General features: G+C 38.5%; 1 protein-coding gene across 1 annotated transcript in view; it reads left to right on the top strand.

Annotated features, from left to right (window-relative positions):
- LOC114145088 (multiple PDZ domain protein) overlaps nt 1-22,680 on the top strand; it is a 64,159-nt gene that overhangs the window by 26,830 nt on the left and 14,649 nt on the right. The window contains exons 20-32 of the mRNA XM_028018474.1: nt 2,942-3,140; nt 6,952-7,251; nt 10,478-10,669; nt 11,200-11,377; nt 13,055-13,165; nt 13,456-13,521; nt 14,257-14,325; nt 14,796-14,895; nt 17,232-17,440; nt 17,920-18,011; nt 18,110-18,227; nt 21,995-22,069; nt 22,171-22,515. Of these exons, the coding sequence (XP_027874275.1) occupies nt 2,942-3,140; nt 6,952-7,251; nt 10,478-10,669; nt 11,200-11,377; nt 13,055-13,165; nt 13,456-13,521; nt 14,257-14,325; nt 14,796-14,895; nt 17,232-17,440; nt 17,920-18,011; nt 18,110-18,227; nt 21,995-22,069; nt 22,171-22,515 (2,054 nt within the window). The remainder of the gene's footprint in view (nt 1-2,941; nt 3,141-6,951; nt 7,252-10,477; nt 10,670-11,199; nt 11,378-13,054; nt 13,166-13,455; nt 13,522-14,256; nt 14,326-14,795; nt 14,896-17,231; nt 17,441-17,919; nt 18,012-18,109; nt 18,228-21,994; nt 22,070-22,170; nt 22,516-22,680) is intronic.

The following is a 22,680-nucleotide window of genomic DNA, read 5'->3' as shown; positions in this document are numbered from 1 at the left end:
AGGAATGCATGCATCATGATATTATGTTAATATTTAGGTCTTTATGATATAAGATATAGTTTTAAAGAGTTGTGTTTACATTTAATTAGTTGCAATTTGCAGGTTACACTTTCTTGCAAAAGTATTCCTATAACTTTTTTACAGTTTGGAAAAAGTTATATTGTTACATTAAAGCCAGAAATATCAATGTACTTTGTACTAATTATGTGTGATAAAGTGCTTTGAACTGCCTAAAGGACTTTGAAGACCTTTGTTGCTGAAGCGCGCTGTAGAAATAAACTTGACTTGATTTGACAACACATTGGCCTTTAGTTTTGGACAGAAAAGAGTTGTCTGCATGGTTTTTACAACTAACGAAAAAATAATAATTTTGTGTGGATAGGTGTTAAAATTGCCCTGTATTTAGTTCTATCAGTTTCCCCATTACTTCTGACCAGAAAGGCATCCCCACACCATGTTTCATAGTTGTGTTTTTTTTCCACCACACATAGCTTTTTCATTTTGGCAAAATGCTAAATTTTGGTCTCATTTGACCAAAGCACTTTCTTCAATGTGTGCTGTGTCCTCTACATGGATTGTGTCATACTGGAATCAGGGCCTAATGTGGCTTTTTTAAAGAATTGTTTCAGTTTTGCCACTCTTTTACCATAATTACTTCACAACTAATACTGTGAATTCTTTTGCATGGTGAAGTTAAACACTTTACGGTATCTCATTCTACATCTTGAATATTTAAGTTCTTAGATTTAAAAACTAACATGAGAGCTCAAATCTCTTATGATGCCTTTAATCTTTTTAATGGTGCTTTTGTGATTGTTTTGTCATTTAAATTTTGCTTTAAAAAGCCCATAATATCTGTTATAATATGCATAGCACATATTATATAATTGTACATTTCATTGTACTACTTTTTTAGGATAAGTTCACTTTCTCAATTAACAGAAATCAGCGGTCACAGAAATGCCCAAACCTTTGCTGGTCCACATAGACAGGAAGAGATTTTATAGTCATTGTATTTCAACAAAACCTGATACCATATTATTGTTTTTACTTGATCTGGTTGCCATGTGTAACTCTCTCTATAACTATATTAATGTCCAGCTTTGGGAATTTAAAACAAATTATATTGCTTGTAGCAAAGAATGAACATACAGGTGCATAACAGCAAATTTTAAGGAAAAAAGGTTTGAAAAACTAAGACTTGTTCTTGCCTTGTTTATTTGACTAATCACTAATCATTACATGTTTTTAAATTTTCTAAGCAATTGCTGTAACACTTTTCCACTTGAGTCTTTTGAACTGTTAATATGTGCTGTTGAGCTTAAATCAAATGCTTTTGCATGTGAAATATGAATTTACTTATAATTATTAGAAATGCACCAATGAGAATTTTGAGACCTATTTCTGATTTGTGTAAAGTTTTGAAATATAGATTTTCCAAATTCTGTATTTGATAAGTATAGAAACACTTTGTTCTATCCTTCCTTCAGAAAGCAATCTTTATTCATATTAGTATCATAGGCAGCTGCCACTAAAAAGCAATTCTTTTATATTTTAAAATAACAAAATCTTTACATAATTTTGCTGCTAATGTTAGCAGTTAGCATTATTAGCATCGCAGTCTATATTTAGTCAAAAAAAATTAAGGTCTTTACCTCAACTCTGGTATTTCCAGAACACAAACTATATTTAAAGGCCCCCTGTGTTACATAACAGTTTTAAACTGAGAAGAATAAAACAGAGGAACCTTGCTGTAACAGTTTCAGCCTTCCTGTCATCTGCTGAAAGCGTTGCTCTTTCTCAATCTTTTGCAGCCTCAATAAACTGCAGATGTCTTGACATGTCATAATAAAAATATTTAGTTTTAAATAGCGTTTTACATTTTCTTAAATCTGTCTGCAGTTTTAAACACCCCGTTGATACTGAAAATAGCTAACATTGAGATTTCTTTCCTCAGCAACAACAGCCAAGTCAAAAAGTGTTGCTTCTGAGGTGGTAGCTTTTAAGAATGACATGTTCAAGAAAGGATTTTTAGATTCTGACAGACCTATAAAAGAGCATCCAAATGTCAATATCTGCTACTTTTCTTGGTGCATCTCTATTAATTATAAATATAAGCACTTTTAGAGTTTGTAATATTAGATGTATTTTGATGCAGTGTTGTACTTCAGCACCTCTAGAGTTGAAAACATTAACTGTTATTTCTTTAGACTTGAATCTTTGAAATATGTATCTTTGGTTTGTCCTGTAAGTGGCAGTTGCTGTGTTTCGAAATTATTGTACTCCATGCACTATGATTGTATTGCAATTTGAATGTAATACCAAAAAAAGCAATAAACTATTTATTTAAGTAAAATTAAGCACAAAGTCATTTCTTTGACCAAGTTCAAATTTTGTACGACCATAGTGTTGTGGATGTGCTTCATTAGTAGCTAGCAGTGTTGTACGCCAGCATCTTAAACCAGCCTATCTAATCTGGCAAAGCCTTCCCTCTCTACACCATGTTTAGGTGTGTGCCTCTATATGTGTGATACCTGATTTACCTACTTCTGCCTGTTTGCATTAATGACTCGTTAGTGTAATCCACCTAGTGTCCAAACTGCTAATACTAAGGACGGGTGTTTGTGCGAATGGCATGTGTCACTCCTCCAGTCACCTGTGCCCTCTGCTCTCTGGGACCACGAGTGTGTGTGATTGCATTAATGCAACTTATGTGAGTGTGAATGTGAGGGATGCTGCCGTGCAAATGTCAAGAATATGTGGCCATGTCTGTGTGCTAATCTGCCTCGTGTCTGTCTTGATTATACTGATTATTGCAGCCGTCAGGTGTTTGTTTGGGCAAATGTCTGTTTGGCATGCAGTCAAAGCAGTCTTAGCCTATCCTCTATTCACCCATGCTTCTGTGTGCTTCTGTGTGATGTGTTTGTGCGCCTGTTGGCAGGGATGTCGGTGAGTGCTATCAAGGACGGCACAGGCATTCTGGTCCGGAGCGTGGTCCAGGGGGGCTCTGTTTGCCAGGATGGCAGACTGGGGGTGGGGGATGTCATCTTGGCCATAAATGGAGAACTTGCCTCAAATCTGAGCAGCGCCCAGGCCAGGTCCATGCTCCGCAGGCACTCTGTCATAGGGCCAGAGATGAGGTGAGAAGTGTCTCTTGCCCACAACACTATTAAACGGTTATTTGCTAATTTAAAAAACAACTTGGACATTGTATACTTGTATAAAAAAACAAATAATCTTATTTTTAAACTTACTTGATACTTTAGATAAATGTACTGACAATCTCTTTTTTAATTTAGGAAATAAAATGTATGCCTTCACGGAGCATGCCTTTGTATATCTGACAATATAGTCATGCTCTATTGTTTTTGAGTGAATTCGTTATTTGATTAAATTTAATGTAGTACAATTATAAATTAATAAATAAAAGCCCTGAAGGTTTTAAAAGTTTGAAAACCTTATTCATACAATTCAATGTATTTCCTTGTTCAAGGTAATTAGAATTGCACAATCACATCATATATAGTTCTGAAATAAAAATGTTGTTTGGTTTACAAAATACTTAACAGATAAACAATGGTCTGATGTAGAGCTATAAGGTAAAATGCTTCACATTGAGTTTAGTCTGCGAGTTCTTTGTGTTTGGGTTGTTTTAGATGTTGATCTCAGTAGGAGTTATTCTGATTCCTGAGAACGTTTCTCAGATTCTCTGAACTTAGACCCATTTAACTGCTTCATACTGCAAGTAAAATATTGACTTTTCAGAACACCACACAACCCTAAAAAATTATAAAAATGAATTATCCCCTTAAGCTATCACAAATTAATACTAATAAATCATAAATCATGTGTAAATCATTTAAATGTGCTTATTGCTCAGAGCCTTGGGTACAAATGAAAGGCGATAACTCATTACTTTTCCAGTTATTTGCACCTCTTAAAGATTTTAGAGGGTTCCAGTTTGAGAACCATGCATTGGTATGCAGTCAATTATTCCCATGAAGTCGGCATATTGGCTTGACAATTTCCATGATTTGAATGACAGCATTACGCTATTTCTATAGTTAATCTAAGTGTGCACTGTACAGTGCACAACAATTTTCATTGCATTATTATAGACAAATAATGTTTCACTTTGGGTCTCTGCAGTCAAATCTGACTGAGGCGCTACAGTTATGTTCAGTTTAGATGATGAAATTCTTAAAGACTGCCTGAGGAAAAACTGGCTACATTATCACTTGTTCCAGCATCAGCAATTATGGCTCCACATTGAAAAAGCTTGTTTGGCTGATTGGGGATGTGCTCCACCTCCACTATCCCTCTGCCCTGCTAAACACCTACTCACATTCTCTCTCTGCGTCTCTCTCCCCTGCTTTTAAAGGCATGACACACACACGCGCACGCGCGCGCACATACACAAAAGCATTCAGTGGCCTAACCTCCAAAAACACCGTCTTCCTGCTATGGGAAATATTTCTGAATAATTCATCTCTCATCTCACCTTGAACAGTATACCTCTGAATAAAGGAACGTTTTAAAGACTCTCATGCACACACTGCACACAGAATACACACCTTGATGAACACATGCATGTTCTTTCTTTCTTGCACGCTTTCTTTTTTTCTTTCTCTCTCCACATACACACAGAAACACTCAACTCCACACACACACATGCTCTCTTTGCCTCCTTCTGACAGCACTTCAGACAATCTAAAAGCAAGTGGAGGCAGCTGAGTTGCTTTGGCAGCGAGAGATTGAGGCACGCAGAAGGATGAGGGCTTGTCACTATCAAACTGCTTCTTTTGAGACAAGACAAGCTGTCCACATGGTTCAGTCACAACAGCTTAGCACAGAAAACTTAAAGATTCAGGTATTTCATGAAGGTTCAGTTATTTCATGAAGGTTCAAGTCATGAAGGTTCATGAATACCTTCATGAAATACCTTCATGAATTAAGGAAGACTTGAAGAACTATTTTCTATTACTTTTACAGTAATGTATAATAGAGTAATAACAAGAAGATACATGCAAAAGTGTTTGGTAATATCATTCATAAGTGCAATGAGGTATTATTGAATTAATAAGTTTATTGTCATAAAAAGAAAAAGAGCTTAGCTCTGTTGAATTAGAAGGGGAATTTTATTTCTTTTTTTCCCTTTGGGAACATTGGAAAATTAACTTTTTTGATTTCATTGACCAGGAAAATGACAGTTGAATATTATAACATTCTTTACTGCAGTGCTTTGTATAAGTATATAAACTTCATGTTTTGTAATTTTATGACTTTAATCTACCCTATGTACAGTGAAACTAAAATGATACTTAGTTTTCAAAAAATTTCTTGACAAATAAAATCTGAGAAGTGTGGTAAGAATTTGTAATCAGTTCCCTTAATTCTCATGCTTTCAACAATTGCATAATTAGTGCAGTAAATAGAATCCACCTTTGTATGATCTGATTTCAGTTCAAAGCCAGCTACTCTTTACGGGTCTCAGAGGTTTGTTAGAGAAGATCTGTGAGCAAACAACATCACAAAAACTAAAGAACACCAGAGAGAATGTTGTGCAGAAGCTCAAAGCAGTTTTAAGTCTTCTGATAATATGGCTAACCACAACAAGAGGTGAACCTTGCCCAAATTAGGGATATCAGTGCACCATCGTGGAGCCAGGCCTGTGGGAGAGCTCACCGATGAGTGCCTGGTTATTGAACTTTGACTCCAGGGACATGACAAGGCTCAGTTCAGAGAAGCTACAGGAAGCCCCCTCTTCCTGGGTCCACCACCTGCAGATAGGAATATCAGGATCAAGTGGGAGGAAGGCGAGGGCGGAACCCTTGATTTGGTAATTTTCTGTTGGTATAATCTGGCTTTAGGGAAATGGAACGTCACCTGACTGACAAATACGGAGCCGGAGCTATTGTGTGAGGTTGAGTGGCACACGCTAGAAACAGTCGAACTCATAAGACAAGTCAAAGTGAGGCTCAGTAGTGTTTATTTCATGTGCCTGTTTGACCTCTCTACAATGCCTGAACATTGTGATGAGGCGATGGATGTTCTCCTGAGGAATCTCATCTCAGATCTGGATTTTTTTTTTTTAAAAAGGAGTACTGTGTCTGGAGACAATAATGCCTTGTGCCATCTTTGAACCTGTTCAAAGGGAAACATGAGAATGTTGCTCAATTAACAGAACATGACGTATCTGTCGCAAGAGCTTGAATGCCAATCAGGCCACATCAGACTCAGCATGCCATACAGCTTTCAGTACAGACCTATAATTATCTCAAGTTGACAAGTGAAATGCTGTTGCTAGTGGTTCTCTCAGTTTGCACAATAAAACCCCTGTGGATGGTCCAGAATGTGTCATTTTATCAAACAGCATGGGATATATATCAACCATGTGCTCATTGAACTCTAATGGCTTCTCAAATATCTATAGAGCATTGTGTGGTTGCAAAAATATTCTTACTGCTTGAACCTTTTCAACCTTCAGTTTACTTTTGTGGGATTCTATTTCTAATTATTAAGAGAGGAAACAATGCTACATAGTTCTCAAATGTTTTCACAGATAAAAAGCTTAAAAGATGTGCATTTGTGTTTATCCCCCCAAAGTAAGGTAAAATACTTACAAATTCGATTCATTTACTCATAGAATTACCAGATTATTTACCAAAGGATTATTGTGGTGGCAAACCATAAGGTTTTCTGGAAGTCAACAAAATGCCACATTGTCTATGAAATAAAACATGTAAATTATATATTAAGTCTTAGAAATAAAAATGTATTTAAATTATGTTCATCAAGTCCAAATGTCTAGTTACTGATCTTTTCAACTATTTGTGTTCTCGCTAAAGAAAAATAACTTTTCCTGAATGAATGGTGATTAATACTGTACACAAGCTTCCTTGTCAGTTTTACTTACCTATATATATTTTTTCTATCTAACCCTGCTTTCAGGATAACCTATGTTCCAGCTCATCAGGTGGATGAGCACCGAACCCGTCTGTGTTTGCCTCCTCTGGCGTCCATCTCGACAGACAGTCCATCTTCTTCGCCCATCCTACCTACCCCTGAGCCTGAATCACTCTCAGCCAGATCCTCCTGTCCTCCGGCTTCATCAGCGCTCAGATTGTCTGCTTCAGTCAAATACAAAACAACAACAGCTCCAGAGCCACCCATAGTCAGGGCCACTGTTTCATTCAAAGCCGTTAAAGGGCCAGCCATAGTCCCCACCATCACCCTAGCCTCAGACACAAGGTAATGTAAGACAGAGAGAGAGCTCAGCCTTTTATTTGTGGTCATACGATTCTTACCAAGGCTCCAGAGCTGCAGAACTCTGCAGCAGAGTCAGCAGAGTTTCATTTAATGATAATTACCTGTACCGGTATTTAGTTGTACCAGCTGCTTAGCTGGCTAATGGCTTTATTTTATTTTTTTAACCCACATACAACTTTTCATTTATGAAACTGTAACTGAATTTGTGCAAATTAGGCTTGCAGGAGTTCAATAATATTTGTTTTACTTTTTAGCTCATACAATCAAGTATCAGGGATGCCTTGTAAATCTGCTTTGAGTCATGATAAAAGGCATTTTTCAATCATTTTGAGTTTCTAACTTAACCAAACTCCTAATATCTGTGGTAGCATGGCCAGGTTTTGCAACAAATGTGTTACAAAATTACAGCTGAAGACTTAGCATCATAATCAATTGTTTAATACATGTTTTGTATATCACCAACCATCACAAGTGAAAGAAGGTGGCAAAGCCAACAAAAGAGTTGCACAGGGTTTTCATTGAGATCAATTTACAATTTTTATCTAACACTTGCTGAGTAATGTTAGTCACTGGGGCATGATACAGGTACCTGGAAAACTAAAAAACTCATTTCAGAGACGAATTGACGCAAGGCGTTGGTGTGGACCAAAGCATCCAGTTCCATTCTTTATCAGAACAATTTGACATAAATAAAATAAAATAAAATAAATGTGACATTATAAGTTATTTAATTCAACAACCTAACACACTTAAGGTGGAGCACAACATCAGACATCTCGTTTGCACCTTGGTTCTAATTAACATTTATGAAAACCGAACGACTCCATAATTAAGTCAATACTAATTCTGTACCAAAGTTATGGAACTCCAAATATGGCATATCTAATATTTGAAGAGATCCAACATCTGTCACTTTAATTAACCATATAGGTGAGAAAACACTGCCACAGGATGTAGCCAGCTTATTGTTCCAGTTGATATTTCTTCCTCTCCATTCTTCTCTGTGTTGAATCCCTGAGTTATATTTAGCTGTTCGTGTATGGATCTCAGAGCTGACTGTCAGCAAGAATGAATTGTTTCGCTTCTGTTTGTTCCTGTTTTCACTTTTCTTCTCCCTGCCGTCATCTGTTACTCTCTGTAATCCTTTCTTCATTTTTATCTTTCAATCATGTCTGTCTGTTCTTCTGTTATGTGTCTGCATCTGTCTTTCATCTCAGGCTCACTCTTCTGTGTTTGCTTCCTCATTGTGTCTCTTCTCCCAGTCTGGTTCCTGCCGTCTTCTCCCAGTCGCCCTCTCAGTCTTGCTAGAATCATTTGTTCTGCTTTCTTCTGAGCATTAACTGGCTACAGGCTTGTGTGATAGCACATCCTCGGTTCTTATTACAGCCGTGCACCGTTAAACATATTCATGAAAAAATCTGCCTTTCTTTTACTCTTTCTCCCACACGCACACAAACTCGGTGCACACGCTGTCAACAGAGATACTGTATGCATTAACACACACCCACACACACACCTCAAGACACAACCTTGTTGTGACTTCACTGGGAGAAAATAAATATTTTCAGGGCTATTTCACTTTAATCAGTGTATTTTCTCAAGGCTTAACAATATAATTCAGTATCAACCTTTGTGACTTGTAAAGTAGTAAATAGGTAACTGCTTGAAAATGTTGTTTTACAATCACTGTGTGCAAATTTATTTGCTATCACTATCATAGCAGATGATAGTGCTATATATAAAACAATTCATCATTGTTTTATGTATATATATACATATATATTAAACCGCAAATTGCTATTACAATAATAATCATGAGGCCTGTTTTATTCAGCAAAAATGATATTACTGTTATGATGAGGTAATGATTTATTATTATTATTATTATTATTATTATTATTATTATTATTACAGTGCTACTAAATCTGCAAGTAGGTTTGGAGGATGAGACCCTTAGAGAGAGACAGAGAGATGTAAAAGTAAGGAAAATTGCTTTTCTGCTTATTTCTTTGTCACATCAGTAATTTGGCAGTAATTGCTTTGTTGTTGGAAAACCTGTTTTTTTATGCCTTTCAAAGGTACGACATTTGATTAGGAAATTATTTGCATTTGTGGGTTGAGCAGTACAGTTGAGCATTTGGGTTACCCATGGTGATTGACCTCACATTTTTGAAAACTTTGAGCTGAACAACTTGACAAACTCACCCTTATGCTGTTTATTGGTTCTCTACATCAGCGGTCCCCAACCTTTTTAGTCGCGCGGGACCGGTCAGCCATTCGCATGCTGCGGACCGGGGGGGTGCGCGTCGTAAGTATCGAGTCCGATGCTGTTGTTCGGGGGTGAGGGGGGACCGGTACCGGTCCGCGGACCAGTGGTTGGGGACCACTGCTCTACATACATCACGTTTTAAAGAGCCAATCTTGTGATAGTCATCATCTACTGGTACTAGAGCTTATTCCAAATAACTGCCGAAACGTTGTTTTGCTAAACACAGCTTGTGGACTTTGTGTAGATCAGTCAAACCAACTGAATGTTGTAAGCTCCATACTCACAGATTCTACTAATCAGGTATCTGATTGTCAGCATGTGAGGGACCAGAAGCTCATAACAGGAGTCAAAAGCAAACTGGGTGATTTGATATTTGAAGAGAATATTTAACCAGTTTTTTTGTTATAGAATACAGTTACATTTAAGATGCGGTGCTATTTATTGATTGCTGAAATATCTAAAAAAAAATTTATTGCCTTAAGCTCTTGTTTGGAGTAAAGTGGATTACTTGATGCTGTTTTAAAATGCTGAAAATGTAAGATTTTAACCACTAACTGATGACAGTTTCATAACTTGACATTGAAATGGCTTGTTTGCACCTCCTAATATTTTGGGATTTTTGTAGTATTGCCCAAAGCTGCTCAGCTCACAAAATTGGGGAGACAGCTAATAATTATAGAATTGACAGAGGTAATGGTTTTTGGACATCACATTGTCTGCAAATTCTGAAAATTGCTGTTTGAAACCTATTTACATATAATTTGGAGTTTAATATTTAATAAATATCAATTCAATATTAAATTGATATTTAATTCAGATGACACATAACATGCTTCAGAGCATCATTTTTAAAATGCTATTTTTTTTCAAAGCATTTGAATGATTTGCAATCAGCTTCACTCTGTTTTCTCCTCTGGGTGTCTTTTCTCCTACCACCAGCTGGCAGATTCCAAAATCCCTCCAAAAATTTCCAAATAGCAAAGCGGAGGATAAAGATGTAAAGGAGAGAGACGACACAAATGAAGGTGTAAAAGTAAAAAACCCACAGGTGAAAATAAAGGTTGATGGCAAAGAAGAGGACAATGAAGAGGTCTGCTCACATGCAGCCTGGTCTTGGGATCAGCCTAAAAGGTCAGTAATTCCCTGTGTTCAGTTTCACTTGTTTGATGCTCTTAAACTCATTCCCATGATGCTTTTCATGGTGTTCTGTGTTAGAGAAGGTTTACAGAATCCAAGAGGGCTCCAGTTATGTTCACAGTGGTCTTAGAACAGCACAGCAGATTTTCCATGCTACGTTTCTTTTGAGATTTGGAGAAAGTAACTGCTTTACCATCTTGTGTTTATTGTGTTTGTGCCACTTGGATAAATCACATAATATACACGGCACACACACAACAAAAATCATCATTCATGTGGCTTCTTGTGAGAAACAATATGTTTTTGTTTTGACTTAATCGTTGGAATATAATTCCCAGTGGTAAGCAGCGAGTACAGGGAAACGGAATATTTGCAAAAATAAAATAGAAATAAGGCTATACAAATCGGATTAATTCTATATTTGCTTTTTTTTTTTTTTTTTTGCAGCGGTGTATTGAGCACAACTCTAGTTTTTAGGCCGATAATGAGCTGTGCAGTATCTGTCTCCTTCCTCTGTGTAACAGTGTGCAGCTGACTCGAGCACCGAGCCAATCGCTAGGTATCAGCATTATGGGAGGCAGAGGCATGGGCCGCAGACTGAACAGTGGAGAGATGATGAGGGGTGTCTTCATCAAGCACATCAGCCCCGACAGCCCTGCAGCACTTAATGGCACCCTTAGGGTTGGGGACAGGATACTGGAGGTTTGTGTGTGTGTGGGGGGGGGGGGGGGGGGGTGTCCTTGAAGGTTACACATTTAGAAGTCAGGAAGTGGTTGTAATAAAGTAGCTACATAGCACAATATTTTAAAAAATGAAACAATTGGAAGTGAGACTAAATGGATGGTGGAAGGCACCAAAGGTAAAATTAGGGGGGGGGGGACAAAAAAAACAAAGTCAAACATCTGACTGAAGTGCGATAATTAAAATCATTCTAGATCTATAACTTATATATCAACCATCACTGTGGGAATAAAATATGACTTCCAAATGAGTCAAGATGTGAAGCTGTTTTAGAAATGTCCTTGTTGACGAGTATGATTCAAGAACGGCAATTCGTGTCTGAGGTGACAGAATAGCTACAGTAACTTGGATAGCATTTTTTCTTTATATACAACTGTGATAAACAGAATGGCTGCAGAACGCACAACATGTTGAGCCTTGAGGCAAAGAGGTGACAACAACAGAAGACCATGTCAGGTCCCACTCGCATCAGCTGAATAAAGCAGATACAAACATCTGAGGCAGCTCTGAGCACGGACTCAACAACACTTTGCATATAGGAAGGCAAAAACATTTATTTTTATTGTTGAGTATGTTACAGTAAAACAAAAGCCTTTTACATTTAGGACTAGAGTACACACCACTCATCCCAGAATATGGATGTGAATTCTCATGGTTACCCAAAGCTCTATGATTGGTTGTTCAACTCCTACCTGAAGAAACCACTTTGGAAGTAAAATCCTCTTCTGAGCTTGAGCCAGTTTATTTAACTCAAAACTTGTCAGAACGTTTTCTTACCAGTCCCAGGAGAAGAGTTTATCCATTGTTGTGTCAAATGTTCTTTTTCTCAACATCGACCACTTGTCTTTTTCTGATGTGGAAAAGACTAGCTATTTACCTGCTTGTAAATTAAAATCTAGTCTGCACCATCACCTTCACCAATACCTTCCCCACAAGGAGGAGGGGGGCATAGAAGTAGAGGTGATGCCTCAGAAAAGTTGGACTACTACATCAGTCTGGTTTATGACTGCTGTTTCTTACCAGCATCCTCTGACAGAAAGCACCACTGCACACCCTGTGAAGTGTGGGCTTATTCTATCATTTCCACCAGTCATTCACATCCCTGTTTTATAACTTCGCACATAAAACATAAGTGGCTTTCACAAACAGGAGGCACAGTCCATTTTTACACGCATGTGCAGAACTTAACATAAACACAGGTAATAACTCCAGAATGTTGGGTACATGTAAAAAAAAAAAAACACACACACACAAAAGTAACACTTATTAGGCCAAACTCTGTAGTTGGGCTTGTATATTAGAAATGGTAGGCTACTGGGAATGATGGGCCAATAAAAACATTCTGGTACTGACAAAACTATATTTAAGATGTCTGGAGTTGACAAGATCTACAGAAGGAGTGGAACATGCGGTCAACTGATGAAGAGCAAATTCTTTGTGTAGCTGAACTATGGAAGTCAAATTTATGATTTTGAACTCTTTGGAGTGACTTTATTATACATGTGTGTTCACAGATCCAGTTAACAGGTGAACTTCTTCAGCAAATCAGGAATTTCTTTAGCAACACGCATAATGTTTCTGTTTTTTTCTAACCAAATGATAATGATAATCTAGCTTGTATGTTTTTTCTTGACCAAGGTGAGTGGCGTGGACCTGAGAGATGCCAGCCATGAGCAGGCAGTAGAAGCCATCCGCAGGGCAGGTGACACTGTGCACCTTCTGGTTCAGTCCGGTCTGGACAGAACTCAGGTACAGCTGCTCTGAAACATTCAGAAAACACATACACTGTATATGTCAATACGTAGGTATTTCATTTAACCTTGACACAAGCACTACATACATGCTTCAGTATATGTTACAATGGTATGCTCCAGCAAATATGCATCAATATTTGAAACCTGAAATCATGATGGCTGCTTGACAGATAACATATTAAATACAGGTATCTTTTACTGATAATGTAATCAAAATTGTATTCATGTCTCATAGTCATATAGGTTTTCATCTGCCTACTCTGCATCTTGTATTTCCTCTTACAGTCTCCCAATCCCATCAATCATGAAAGACTATCTCCTATAACGCTGTCTGACTCACACAACAACAAGGTAAGGTAGATTCATTGCCTATGTGAACTGTCACACTGTAATTTTTGGCTTTGAATGTATACTTAGGCGAAAAGTTTGATTCCTTTTTCAGGGATGTCGATCAGGTTTATTTGCTTCCGGGTACGAATCCGAGTTCTTTGATTTTGAGTATCGGTCGACGCCAAGCCCCAATCCGATACTTCAAAAGTGCATTGAAAAAAATGAGGAAGAGCGAAGAAGCAGAACCAGCATGCCCCTTCATTTTTATTTTATCCACCTTATTTATCATTTAAGAGAACACTTTATAGTATTCTAGTATTTTAATAGTAATAATAATAATATTAAGTTCTGGGATGTTTCCAGAGATTTTCCAAGTCAAGAAATATGACAAGAGCTGTAGGTATTAGGGAATGTCATACCTTTACAATCATGCTTTGATATAAAGTGTCATCAACAGCTGATTAAATTATGCTTCTAAACATAAACCAAACACTGCCCTGCAGAGGTAAAGAGCAGGTACTGCAGTACATATTGAAACTGAACAAAACTCACCTGCTCAAACCGAATGTCAGCCCCCACACAGTAACAGAGGTTTGGCTGTGTTTTTCAGCAGTTTATTGAGTGATATGCATTACATTTTATATAAAGAGTGATGAGTCATTAACACCTACGCAGAATTAAAAAATGTTTTTTTTTAGTGTGCGATTTGCGCAGCAATGCGTAGAGCTACATCTGTGTTTCCTTACATGATCTTAGGAGGCAGAGACTCTCAGCAGTCTGTTCCGTCTTTCCCCTGCGAACCCTTTCACTCCCACCCCCTTTAAGGTTTGTGCATTGTTTAGTGTGAGTGTGCATGTGTGACTTTTACTGCAACATCTTAAAAAAAGCCTTGCATTTGCATCAAACTAACTTGCAAGAAAGTAATTAATGTGCACATTTGTAAATAGAACCCCTATAGTTCAAAGTCCCTTGCAGCTACCTTGTTTGCTAAAAAGTCTTTATTTTTGCTTTGATGCAGATGCAAAACTCTAAATAGACAGCACACTCTTTTGAAGTTATCTTCCCATGTACTTGTGCATCTGCTACAAATAATGCATGATTCTTCTGGCCATCTTTCATGTTATTTATAGCTGGCATTAAAAACTTTGTTCATTAATTCATCTTGTTCACCAGCATTTCCCTCTGCTTCATCAAGCACATGGAACAAGCCTCAGGGGTCATTCAGCTTATGCCTGAAGGGCCCCTGAGGCATCTCAAACTCTGCCTTTTCAATAATGCAAAAACTTTTCCCCAAGGCCCCATCGCCAACATCCGATAGAATGGATCGGAGAAGCCCCGTAAATGTCACAACAGCAGCCGATGCGGCAGCTGAGGACGGAGACGACACCGGCAGGAGTAAGTGTGCATCATAAAGACGTCATGCAGACATAAATAGACCCGCTGCCCAAAGCCTTGGGGAGTACCGCCACCCTCTCAAAGCTCGAGAGAGAACGAGCACATGCTGATACTGAACCTCGAAAACTATTCCCACTCCTCAAACTTTTTATTGTGTGGCCACACTTGGGATTTGATACAGCAATACAAAGTCCGGCATACTGAAGTGAAAATTATAAATAGCTCAAATTTCTTTTTTTTTTAAATTCTTTTTTATTTTTACTAGTTTAAATCTGACAGATGTAGTGCACATTTGTATTCATCCCTAAATAAAGTAGCGTCTCCAAACCCCTAAATAGTAAATATTGTATACTAGTGAGTGATTTCTTTTCTTTTTCTTCTTTTTGTTTGCCAATAGTGACATTTTTGACTAATATTGATGTATTAGCCAAAAATGGGCACAGAGCGAAAGGGAAGTGACATGAAACTACAATTCAGGGTCAGGAATCGAACTCCATAGACTGCATCAAGGACTAACAGCTTCTGTATACAGGATGCTCTCTCAACCTCTTCTCAACTAGTGCATAATTTAATCTTAGCAAAAACCAATTTCCAGATGTTCTCTGAAAGCCTTGGAGGTTTATTAGAGAACATCATCATGAAGACCAAAGGGCTGTGGAGGACCAAAACTGATATAATTAAAAATAAACGCAGAAATCTATATTTTTTGTTTTTCCTTTTCCTTACATAAGGAAGACATGTCAGAGGTTAAGTTGCAAAGTCAATTGAAGTAGGTTTATTTGCAAAACAGAATCTCACAAAACAATAGCCTATCATTGTTGTAATATCATTCAAAAAATAATTAGCGTCATTAGAATTGTGGTTTAATATGAAAATGATTAAATTTTATTCATAATGTGAGCAAGCTCCAAAAAGTGACATGTTTGGGAATGTTACATTGTTGGTTTGACTAGTGTTTCCTGTCAATTCTCTAAAAGCATAAATTAATATTAATATATTTGATAATATGATTGGGTGGAAATATTTTTGCCTGTTTTGGGTCCTTGTTACATAAACTTGTGGACTGAAGTAGCCTCTCTGCTATTGAGATAAGTTATATTTTTAGACCAGTGTTTATGGTGCTCTGACAGATTTAAGTAATAGATGTATTTCCAGATGGATTGTAATGGCCTTGAAACATAATGTTTTTGTCACTTTCTTATTATAATACAGCATATATACCCAAACTGTCTTGTCACATGATTTTGATTCCATTTCCTCTAACCCAACTGCAAACCCACTAAGACACAAATAACGCTGAAGGAGACTGTACTTATAATGCTCACAAACAACGAATTTACACCTTTTGAAAAAGACATGGACATATTTTTCTGACATTTACATGGGAGACCAACTGGCTACAGCAATGAACTGGCTGATTACTCTTTTGTTCCTTTGGTGGAAATGAATGTTATGACCTGGAACTATCTTAGTGGCCACCTTGATCCTTTCCTTAAATAAAGGTTATAATTCTGGCTACAAGCAGCATTCAGAAGGTGCATAATTCATGGAGCTGTCTTTAGTTATGGAATATGACACAGTTTTGTTTTCTCTATCCTGTTTTGCACCTGCTTCAAAAACAAAAATAACAGGAAGGCATTCTCACGTACAAACCTCAGTGCCAGTCATATTTTTTGGCACCTCTTGGAAAATGTGTAAGAAGTCATAAAATAACACCGACATATTTAGAAAAATCCTACCTTTAATTTCAAGCACATTTATTCACTGAAGGTGTAATTATTTTTTCTATTTTTATAATATTGCTGATACCACACACTATGGAACCCTGGCAGTCAATACTTTTCACAACCCTCTTTTTGTCAGTAACACAAGAGCTAGTTTTTTCCCATAACATTTCAAAAAGCTGGATTAGGTAATGGTAAGGTAACTTAAACTATTCATTCGAACATGTGTTTATAAGTGAGAGCATGTACATGCATTAAAATGTTCGCTAACAGCCACAGATTTCAACTCATGCACATATAAACATATATCCACTGGTATATCACCACAGAAGTTCATATTCACACACACAGCACAATTATATTATATATGTTCAGTGAACAGAAACCCAGACATTGTCCTGGGTCCACAACAAGAAATATCCCTTCTAGGCAAACTGCAGCAACATATACACACACACACACGCACGCCCACACACTGTCCTCAAGCCTGGATTGCTTCTCCACATGTCTCCAAGTGTCAGTCATTAGATGTAGTCGGCCACACTTTTTGGCTGAGCCATTATATTCTCCTCCTAACAACCCTCCTGTTTGTTAACACTCCCTCTCTGCTAGAGAAGATGCTCCAGCGCTATGGCAGCCTGTCAGGAAAGCTCCACATGATTGAGCTGGAGAAGGACCCTGCAGCTCATGGTTTGGGAATTAGACTCGCAGGCAACGAGGAGGGCTCCAGGGCACGAATGAGTGTCTGTGTGGAAGGAATAAACCCGAATGGGCCTGCCGGTTTGGATGGGAGAGTACATGTTGGGGACGAGCTACTGGAGGTAAGGTCAATAGAAATGGGGAACAAATTTAACTGAGAGGAACAAATGGTCTGAATCTTAGAAAGGATACTGTTATAACAAAAAAGAACTGTAGCAGGAGAACAAGAAACATAATTTGAGTTTGATATATGAATTTGATAACTTTCCTGTAAGTGGTGGATGAATACAAAAAACATCAATTTCAGACTTTTATCTGGAAAAAAATTGGAAAACCTTTTCCATTCAAATAAAGTTAAACACTATTTTGAGCTGATTTGTCATATAAAATCCCAATAAGCTAAGCTTAAGATTTTGTTTGCAGAATGACATTAAATGTTCAGGGGGTATGGAAAGTTTTTCTAGACACTTTCAATACTTTTATCCTTACAATAATTATTGTTGCACATAAAATCAAAGGGCATTTTTAAAAGGCATATGCAGAGTTAGTCAAAGAAAAAACAGAAACAAACTCAAGGGTTGTTTCTTTTCCTTTTTTTCAGATAAATGGCCAGATCTTGTATGGTCGGAGTCATCAAAATGCCACCACCATTATCAACAACGCCCCCTCTAAAGTCAAGATCATTCTCATCCGGTAAATAACCTGTTATGTGCATTTACACACCTGCTATTTCTGTCAACAAAAAAATCACGTTTTGATGAGTTACTCTTAGACAACTTTCATTTTAATAGAAACAAAGCGGGCCAAATGCTGAAGAGAATCAGGAGAGAGGATGAGGACACAGTGGACTCTAAGATGGAAGCTGCAGAGGGTGAATCACATGGCATTGAGCATGTCATCCTACCCCAGGTACAATACCTTTCCCCCTCATAGATGCATCTGTTATCTAAGACAGTCACATCTCTCAAATAAGGCAGTAGTTTCACAAGAAAGTAGCCTGATACCTGAAGGCTCTACTTCCCATTCTACTCAGTCACTCCAGGATTCAGAAATAAACCTGCTGTCTGAGAGTGAAACACTCTGCTGGATGTTGGTCAGAAAAGAGCTTTACCTATAAGGCGAAGGATTTTAAATACCATTCTGGACTTTCAGAGAGTTACTGAGTAGAAAACTACTCTTATGCATCAGAAAACTGTCTGTTCACAACAGTAATATATTTATAAAAACAGACCGGTTTCTTAATATACAGAAAAGCAAATTGCCTGAGTTTTTTCATTTCTTTCTTTCTTTTCTTTTCCAATTACACCTCTAATTACGCAGCTGAAAAACAATGTAATTTCCTGTTTTTCCTAAAAAATGTGTAATTTTCTGGGAGTGTTGTCAAACTACACTCACTATGCAACCTAAAGCATTGGGTCACTGCTCCAAATAATTGATTTCAGCTGTTTTAATTAACCACTTCTGTGGACACAGGTGAATAATATCCAGCACCTTGTCATGCAGATTGCTTCACAAGGATTTGTGAATGAATGTGTCCATCTCTCTTTAAAAAGTGGAAGTGAATGGAAATGACAGCAATTCTCCCACAAGGTGGCAAAGCCATGTAAAATCACACAGCAGATTTTCCTAATGTGTGTTGCCTTCAGAGTAACTCAAGAACATTCTGTAAGGAGGCCAATAGAATGGGTTTCTCCTGCTTCCAAGCCTTCCATTACAAAGAACAATGTGTCCGATTCACTGGTGAAAAGCTCTGGAGTCTGGAGCTTTGGGCATGTGATCTCTAGAGTGACAAGTTGTGCCTCTCTTTCTGGTAATCCAGTGGACAAGGCTGGATTTGACAGATTAGTGAATACACACATCATGAAGCAAGAAGAGAGCTCTCCCTTGTTTGACAGATACCATGTAGGAGACACATCAAACATATAGAAGAAACTCTGCAAGTCACAAGTGTGCCTGATTATGCCATTAAATGAAAGAGTAAATTTAGACAAATACAGAAATTTGACCTAACACCCTCCAGCATGCAATTTGCCTGCAAGAATAGAAAATGTAATTCACTGACGTCCGTATACTGCGAATGTGACCCTTTAACCTAATAGCTCATGTGTTCAGCCAAGTTTGCGGTACTAACTATTAATAAACCCTACATTGGCCATCAGTTGCTTGGAACCCAATCAGTCAATCCCTGGTGAAAATGTTGTGGTCTTTTTGTCTGTTTCTGCAGTCTCAGCTATATGCTGATTTAATTACCCTAATAAAGGTTTACGATACAGTTTGGTTGAAAAATACTCACTGCATTGCTATTTCAATAAATTGTGGGGACCTTTTATTGAAATGAAATGTGGCATGGAAACCTACATATGTTTGCACTGCTGTCTGGGCAGCCTCTCCCTGAATAGTGCAATGTTACGCAACATTATGCAAAGTTATGTGCTTCATTTTATTTGACAGTAAGCAAATTATTTTAAAAAACCCAGTTAAATCCCTTCAAAATCAGATTCAGATTTGGTTCCTCTGCCCTTTTTCTTGTTGGCAATGTTCTGTCTACCTGAAAAGATATTATGGAGATGAAAGCAACATTTACATATAGTAAGTCAAAGTGCCACTGTCGGATTTGTAAGACTTACAAATCAGACTGAGACACTTTTGTCCCAATGGACGTTGCTACAAAAACCTTTGCAATTATTCATATAAATTATTTTTGGCTTGCTTTTCCTACTTTAAAAATGTGTAAAGACTTTCAGGCTCGTTATACACTTGGTAGAGATACTCCTAAAGACTTGCAGCTGCAACTGCAGCAATAGGGACACAAAATAGAAAGTATTGACTAAGGGGAGCTAAGTACAAATCAATGTCAGATTTTACAAATTTGCATTTTAAAAACATCTTTAGTGTCCATGTGTTAGTTTTCTCTCTGGTTCACAAATGTGTACTTTTTGTTGTTCTATCACATAAAATATCGATAAAGCACATTTCATTGTGTGTGGTTGCAAATAACCACAAGTGGAAACGATCGTGGGTTCGATTCCCGGCCCGGGGTCTTTCTGCACGGAGTTTGCATGTTCTCCCTGTGCATGCGTGGGTTCTCTCTGGGTACTCCGGCTTCCTCCCACAGTTTTTTTTTTTTTTTCAAGATGGCGCCGGCACAGCTGGCTGCTTGCAGACACAGCTCCCGTCGTGTGTATATAATCTGTGTATATTTGCTGTAACGATTAAGGATCCGTGCTTAAAGAACCCATGGATCGTCGGTTGGGCTTTCCGCTGTGGCTGGATGTGGTTCTGTCGCTGTTCTCCATGCTCTTCTGCTGCTTTTTCTGCTCTTTGTTGCGGAGAGCCTCGCCGAACGGAGTGGCGGCATTGTTTGCTCGCGTGAACGGCTGATTCCGCTGTGTGGGCCTCTGCTGCTGCCCGGGGGCAGGCCTGTGGTCCCAGAGGGGTTGCGGAGGGGACGACGGGGCTGCAGGTCTGGAGTTAAACGGAGGGAGAAGAGGAGACGGCACAAACCAGCGTGTAGGACCCAGAAGGAGTACATGGAGTGCAGTATCTTCTGCTTCACGGAAACCTGGCTGCACTCGCTTATTCCGGACTACAGCGTGGAGGTCTCTGGATTTTCCTCTCCAAGAGTCGGAAGAAGAGGGGCAGCGGGATTGCACTTTATGTGAGTGAGAGGTGGTGTAATCCCGGTCATGTTAACGTGAAGGAACAGATTGTGGCCCGGACATTGAACTTCTGGCTGTGGGAATGCGGCCGTATTATTTGCCGAGGGAGTTTACGTCCGCCATTTTGATCGCTGTTTGCATTCCCCCATCAGCTGATGCAGCGGTGGCCTGTGACGTCATCAGCTCTGCCACAGCCAAACTCCAGACTCAACACCCGGACGTTGTTATTGTGTCTTGTCTCTTGTCTTGTCTTGTCTCTATGCTGTAACTGCAAAGTAATTTCCCTGCTGGGATGAATAAAGTACTTCTATTCTATTCTAAAAACATGACTGTCAGGTAAATTGGTCTCTCCAAATTCTCCCTAGGTGTGTGTGTGTATGGTTGTTTGTCATGTCTGTCTCTGTGTTGCCCGGCGACAGACTGGCGACCTGTCCAGGGTGTACCCTGCCTCTCGTTCGGAATGTTAGCTGGAGATAGGCACCAGCACCCCTCCCAACCCCGCTAGGGACAAGGGTGTTAGAAAATGGATGGATATATATACTGTATATATATATATATATATATAAGCATTGCAGTGCTTGTTTTAGTTCTTACCTTGTTCATTGCTTTATGAGTTCCCAGAGTTCTTTCAAAACATAGGTTGCACATTATTTCATCATGCTTTATAATTTATCATGCCTCTCTAATTTGACGTGCAATTACTCATTAATCAAAATAAGGAGCTGCTGATAAGCAGCTCATTAAAGTATAATACACATAATTGCAGCTTCTGATTTAATTTTTGTGTTCTATCTGTATTTGTGGAAATATTTGCTTCCGATTAAACTCCAAATGGTCGTTGCAGTTTTTTAATGACATGTCATCATATGTTTAAAAGCTTTCATGTATTGCCCCAGGCAATTATGCTGATACTTGTCCACAGGGTGTGTTTGATTTTTAATCTCTTTAATATCTATCGCACACATCCTCACTTACATTTTGCCTATCTTACATTTTCTTCCATGCTGCCATATGCAGGAAGGCAGGATAAAAGTTGGAGACCGAGTCGTAGCAGTGGGTGATGGACCTATAGCCGGACTGTCAGTAGAGAAGGTTCAGAAACACACACTCTCATACAGATTCTGCCACGTACGCACTCTCCAAGGTCAAGTTGATTTAATGATTTATGACTTGCCCGTCCTCTTTGTATTCAGGTGTCCAGTTTGATTCTCAAAGATCCGGTCACTGTCGAGCACTCCATCAGCCGATCCAAGACTCTCCCTTTCTTATCTTCTCAGTCTTTCCCTTCATCACTTTCCCATCACCCCCACCTTCCTGCTGTTTCATCGGAGCCTCGTCCCATCTCTCAGTCTTCTTCTACATCCCTCGGTACAGAGCAAACCTCTCCAGAAGAGTGCTCTCATTGGCCAGCTTCAAGTCCTTCAACCTCTGACCCCCGGAGCTGCCCGGTTTTGCCTGGGAGGGAAACTACCATAGAAATTTGCAAAGAAAACTTAGGCCTGGGCCTCAGCATCGTAGGAGGATGTGACACCCTTCTGGTGAGAAAAGCCAAGCAGTGTCTAAAATATACATTTCAGTAATCAGCTTTTGCTGTTAAGGTTTTATAATTATGTTACAAAATTTAGAAGGAAGTGTTGTGTAATCAAATTTCTATCCATTCTTGATTACAGACAGTAATAAAGTCTTGCAGCAGCCAATTAGAC

Source organism: Xiphophorus couchianus, chromosome 5 (assembly GCF_001444195.1).
Source record: "Xiphophorus couchianus chromosome 5, X_couchianus-1.0, whole genome shotgun sequence".
NCBI classification, from domain to species: domain Eukaryota; kingdom Metazoa; phylum Chordata; class Actinopteri; order Cyprinodontiformes; family Poeciliidae; genus Xiphophorus; species Xiphophorus couchianus.
Note: the sequence above shows the minus strand (reverse complement) of the source record. Positions and strands in the feature narration are given on the sequence as shown.